Here is a 5,970-nt window from a genome sequence, read left to right as displayed (position 1 = left end):
CAAGTTGTTTATCTATTTCTAAGAAATGTTTATTAGAAAAGAAGTGTACAATATAAGTACATATCCCTGGATTCCTTGACGAAAAAAGTGAATGGTGGAAAATTTACAAAAAACAGAAGATATTCCATGGAGCATGTAAAAGAGCGAATTACCACTTTACTTCCTTAATCTTTTAGGGGTTGTTTGGTACAAGAGATAAATATAATAATCTCGGGATAAATTTTAAAAATATATTTATCTCATATTTAATTATAGATATTAGCTATGCCAAGATATTGTTTCCCTACCCTAAAAGTTAACGAGATAAGGTGAAATACAGTAATGTCCTCAAGTTGTTATTTGAAAATGTAGAAGTAACACCAGCTCGGAAAAGCTCTTCAAGACTAGCAGAAACCCTTAAAGAGAAATATTTCTTTCTAGTCCCAAACATATTCACACTACTATCATTTGAAGAGTTAGATATTATATATCTACACTAATTGAACCTTTATACTATATTTTAATTCTACATAGTATGATTTACATTATTTTTTTATGTAATTTCAAAATACACAATTTTATTCAAAAAATTTAAGAAATCAACGCTGATTTCACACGTACAATTATATAAATTAACTTAGGTACTGCGAATCTGTATTATTTTCAAAGCTAAGAGAGTAGTATGTTAAACAATATTACTATTGCTCACAACAAAAAATAGAAAGAAGAAAAAGGCAACTACTGAAAATACGTTTAATGTTGCAAGCCAAATAATTTAACTTTTATATACTAATTGTGTAAAAGAACTTTTACACAACCAAGTCAGCTAAAATAAATTTAGCTAAATATATAATTGTCCATAGAAAACAAGATTAGTAACTAAAATTGTAAGACAGATTAATTAGTACCATAAGTTAAAATACTAGTAGAAACATTCTTTACACCATTTGTGTATATCAAGTACAACAAATAGCATCTCTATTACAAGTGTTTTGTATACGTTTCAGTTTTCTTTGATCTCCAATTCAAACTTTAGTTCTCTTTATCATACTTTTTCCAAACCACCAATGAAATGATATTTGCATATATTTTCACACCAGAAAAGTACACAATTTCTTCAATTTGATTCGCCCAAAGTCAAGTCGACACAGGTGACATTTGTTCCCAATTCTTTTATTACAAAATGGACACCGTTTTTGCATGAAGACAAGTACGTAGTTGACAAATCAAGCAACAAAAACAATCCCATAGAAAAAAGATTAGAACAGCAATACCCTATTTAGTAGAGTGGTTGGAGCAGTTACAGAAAGAATGTCCTTGCCTCATTGTGGATAATCAAGGAAAACTAAATTGTACATACTTGATTAAATTAATTAAAAACCCCTCAATTATTTTATCTTTATTAATTACCTTTATCTAATCCTCATATCTTCCTTCTTATATTTCTCATCAACTTCTCCATCTTTTTTCCTCACCAAATCATGAAGGACTCAAAATCTTGGAGACCCTTTACAGCAAACTGCTGTTCTGTCGAAGATCAAACCATTTTTGGAAATTTTAGCAGGTGCAAGACCTCGAAATCAGAATTTTCAAAGAACATAGCTCCATTGCCATCTTTTCGTAGGTTGTCATTCTCGGATTTGAGCAGATCATCATCAACTAGGATTAATGAGGATCTTGCACAATCATTTGGACCTGACTTATTTGATTTTCAGTTGAGTGAACTGCGTGCCATTACGCAGAATTTCTCGACTAATTACTTGCTTGGTGAAGGTGGTTTTGGAACAGTGCATAAAGGTTATGTTGATGAGAATTTGAGGACTGGTTTGAAATCTCAAGCTGTTGCTGTTAAGCTTCTTAATATTGAAGGACTTCAAGGCCACAGGGAATGGCTGGTAAGGTTACCTATTTCCTCCTCTTTTTTTTCTTCTTTTTTCTTAGCAATTTCAAGTATATTGTAGAACTGGTCGAAGTTTCAGATTATATCTTTTTATTTTAGTAATATATATTAAGAAAATACTGTTTTACTGAGGTCAATTAGAGACAGGAGCTCTTAAAAAAAACTGAAATTTCGGACTTACCGAGTATAAGATTAAGTATGGACTTCACAGTTTTATTGGGGTCCACAGGAGTTCTGCTAAATAATTGGTGCTTGTTTCTTTTTATTTTTGTATAGGCAAAAATTACTAGTAGGAGCTAAAAGGTCAAAGCTCAATACAGAATCTTTTGTTTTTTCTGTTTGTTTTTTAATAATTAAGGTATGCTTTCAATTATTTAACAGTTATATGTGTTTTTGGGTGATAGGCGGAAGTAATATTTCTAGGGCAGCTAAGGCACCAAAACTTAGTAAGATTGATTGGGTACTGTTGCGAGGATGAAGAGCGCCTCCTTGTTTATGAATTCATGCCTAGAGGCAGCCTTGAAAATCATCTCTTTAAGAGTAAGCTCCATTTTTCTTTAGCAAAACCTAAATTATTTTTCAATATGACTCGAGAAGTTAATTAGAATAGACCATAAGGCATATATAGTTACGTACAATATCTTTTATAACAATTTTGTGTAATCAGAATTTGATTTTCTGACCTCTTTATAACTTGCAACAAATTGCAGGGTTATCAAACTCACTGCCATGGGGTACAAGATTGAAGATAGCAATAGGAGCAGCCAAAGGCCTTGCTTTCTTGCATGGTGCTGAGAAACCTGTTATTTACCGTGATTTCAAAACCTCCAACATTTTGCTCGATTCTGTATGTACTCCTATTATTTTACACTTTCCTCTTTGTATTTATACCTTCTTGTAGTTTTCATTCATTTGTTATTTGGACTAACAACAAGTATTATTTGCTAATAGTTTTTTCTTCTTCCCTTCTGTGCCATATTTTCAGGACTTTACTGCTAAATTATCAGATTTTGGGCTTGCACATATGGGTCCAGAAGGTTCAAACACCCATGTCACTACTAGAGTAATGGGCACTTACGGATATGCAGCCCCTGAATATGTTAGCACAGGTACTATTATGATCTACATTTTGTACAATTTATTCCTTACAGTTGATGCTAACATGTCACTCTATAGTTCTATCCTCTCTTTATCCTATTTTTATTTAAATACACTAAGGTGAAACTTTTTCATGCTCCACTTGTGATGTAGGACATCTTACTACCAAAAGCGACATTTACAGCTTTGGAGTGGTCTTGCTAGAACTAGTAACAGGAAGAAGAGCAATGGACAAAACAAGAACAAAGAATGAACAAAACTTAGTCGATTGGACAAGGCCTTACTTGTCAAGTAGTCGAAGATTGCGTTGCATAATGGACCCTAGACTTGGAGGACAATATTCAGTGAAAGGAGCAAAAGAAATGGCCCATTTAGCTTCACAATGCACAAGTTTGAACCCAAAGGACAGGCCCAAAATGCCAGCTATTATTGAAACCTTAGAAAGCCTTCAACCACTAAGGGACATGGCTGTGGCTTGTGGACAATGGCCACCCTCTCCAAAATCAAGCAATAAGTATGTTGTTTATTCTCCAAAAGGCAACAAGGACAGCAAAATAGTGGTTATCAAGAATTCTCGTATGGCTTTTCATAGTAAGAGCAAGTAAATTTCTTTACGAGAGATTGTGCTTTGGTATAATTAAGTATCTATATATGAATATTGTATCTAAAGTATATATGGAGTACTTGAGGTGAAGTCTAACTTGTTTATGTAAATAAATGAAAGCAATAAGGTTTTTAATATACTAAATCTTCTTTATAGCGATGCGATAGTGGTGGAGGTATTTTGACACACTCGTTTCAATTTTTGACATAAAGCTATCTCTTTTGGCATGAATAATTTTGGAATAAAACTTATTCGTTCGCGTTATTTATACTAAGCATATCAATTTGCCATGGGTAAATAGTAAATTGATAAGAAAATACATATTAATTGTTGTGATTAAGTGATAAACGTGTATATAAAAGATACACATTACATAGTCATCGACAACAATGTTGGGATATATACTGTTAACCATGGAGATTTTAGTTTGGAGACCAAAATCTAATTTTTTCTATAAAAGCATGGAAAATCAAGAAGTTGTTTTCGACGAGTGATTATTCAAGTTAATTTCCTTTTATTTTTATTGTATTACACTACATTTTAGGAAAACTTACATAGTATAACTAACTTGCACTATATTTATCATACATAAATACATTTTAAAATAATTAGAATTTATAACTACATTTTGGGTTTTACACTCTGTTTAGATCATTGTTATCCATCGTTTCATAATGTATTGTATTGTATCGTATTATATTGTATCATTTTATGAATACAATATTTGGATAAATTGTATTGTTTGTTGTTGTTAAATAATATTTTGTTGTTTGTTTTAACTATATTGTATTGTAGCTGATAAGTTTACTAAAATATATCCTTACTTGTTTTAAATATTAAATTTATCAAAAAATACGCATATAAATAATTTAAGAAAATTCCTTTCTACTAAAATCAAAGAGTAACTATTATTAGAGAAATAATAATAAAGAACGATGACAGAAAAACGAACGAAGATCGTGCAGTTACAAAGGATCAAAGATAAATAAGTACGAACACTTTGCACACTTGAAAACAACTAATAGTATACAGCTAATTGGAAATTAAAGTAATTAAAATTGGAGTTAAACTCAAAATAGAGAAAAACTAAACAAAAAGAAGGCAAAACCTATTCTTACTACCTTTTACGTTGGAGTTGGGAATAGTATGCAACGGAAGGAAAAAAAAAAAAGGACAAAAACAAAGTAGGTTAAAAGTGGGAGATTTGGAGTTAAAAAGTAAAGGGTAAAATATAATTTTAAAGTAATAAGTTAGGACATAATTGAAAAGGAAAATAGTAAGCAATCCCACCACACTAAATTAGTTGTTTAAAAAAATTAAATTTTTTATTATTTCGAAATAATTTAACAATATAATACAATCAATTTTGACTAAATAATAAAAACAAACATTGATAACAATATAATACGATACAATGAGTTACACTCATCCAAACAAGCTGTTATAGCAAATAGCCCAACAAGCAACCCCGCCGAATCGAGGGAATAATAGACCACTTCCTATATCCTTTGTTTTCCTTATTCAGATCTATCAAATGAAGCGGCAATTCGACGGCGGAGAAATCGATTGCGCTAATTTCACCGGCGACAATGAGTTTAAGAAGAAGATGATGCAAGTTATAGAGTCGGAGGAAGAGAAAAAAAAAATTGCCGATGAAGCGATAATTCGACGATGGAGCGGCTTTGGGAGCTGACTGTATGTTGTCTGTATAGATCTGAGTAGTCTTTTTCTTCTTCTTTGTATGTATCTTTAATGTATTTCTTTGTCTGCGAGAGAGAATAGCATGCATAGATCTGGGTTATCTTCTTCTTCAACGAACGTATATTGTATGTATCTTTAATTGCAAAACACGGTATGTTGTATGTATAGATCTACGCCATCTTCTTCGTTTACTTTGTATGTATCTACACTGTATTTTGTTATATGAGAGAAAAAATACAATCTGTTGAGCTGCGTTGATATAGCAAAATCTGAGTCGAAGCATGTAATTTTTGACCAATGTAAAATACTCCTATAAAATTCACAAAAATAAATTTTTCTAATTGTTTTAATTTTTCATAGAATTTCTAGAAATTTCTTGCTAATTATTGTTTGCATTTAGTTGCATATTTAATATTTTAAAATCATAAGAAAACATCAAAAAATATCCAAAATCTTCATTGTTTATTTTGCATTTTTAGGATTTAATTATGTTTATTAGTTGCATTATTAAATAAAAATCACAAAAACACAATGGTCATTTTTCCTACATTTAGCTTTTAGTTTTAAATTCATAATTTCCTTTCGTTAGTGCTAAGTTAGTAATTATTTGAAATATTAGAAAATAGTAAGTAGGTTAATTTTGCAAATTAGAATTAAGTTAGAATTTAATTAGGATTTTTAATTAAAT

The 5,970-nt window shown here is 30.8% G+C and overlaps 1 protein-coding gene across 1 annotated transcript; it reads left to right on the top strand.

The window, feature by feature from the left end:
• Positions 1–1,410: 1,410 nt before the first annotated feature.
• Positions 1,411–3,736, top strand: LOC104094629 (probable serine/threonine-protein kinase PBL15). Its single transcript, XM_009600593.4, has 5 exons — positions 1,411–1,874; positions 2,284–2,419; positions 2,590–2,726; positions 2,865–2,988; positions 3,131–3,736. The coding sequence occupies exons 1-5, from the start codon at positions 1,461–1,463 to the stop codon at positions 3,580–3,582; spliced, it is 1,263 nt and encodes a 420-aa protein (XP_009598888.1). The 5' UTR covers positions 1,411–1,460; the 3' UTR covers positions 3,583–3,736.
• The last annotated feature ends 2,234 nt before the right edge of the window (positions 3,737–5,970 follow it).

This window comes from Nicotiana tomentosiformis, chromosome 8 (assembly GCF_000390325.3).
Source record: "Nicotiana tomentosiformis chromosome 8, ASM39032v3, whole genome shotgun sequence".
In the NCBI taxonomy this organism is placed as follows: Eukaryota; Viridiplantae; Streptophyta; class Magnoliopsida; order Solanales; family Solanaceae; genus Nicotiana; species Nicotiana tomentosiformis.
This window is presented reverse-complemented; position numbering and strand designations above follow the sequence as displayed.

Excerpts from the sequence above, each read along its gene's own strand:
- LOC104094629 (XM_009600593.4), top strand. The coding sequence starts at position 1,461 with ATGAAGGACTCAAAATCTTGGAGACCCTTTACAGCAAACTGCTGTTCT. Across the intron at positions 1,875-2,283 it reads AAGGCCACAGGGAATGGCTG|GCGGAAGTAATATTTCTAGG; the intron begins GTAAGGTTACCT and ends TTTGGGTGATAG. Across the intron at positions 2,420-2,589 it reads TGAAAATCATCTCTTTAAGA|GGTTATCAAACTCACTGCCA; the intron begins GTAAGCTCCATT and ends AACAAATTGCAG.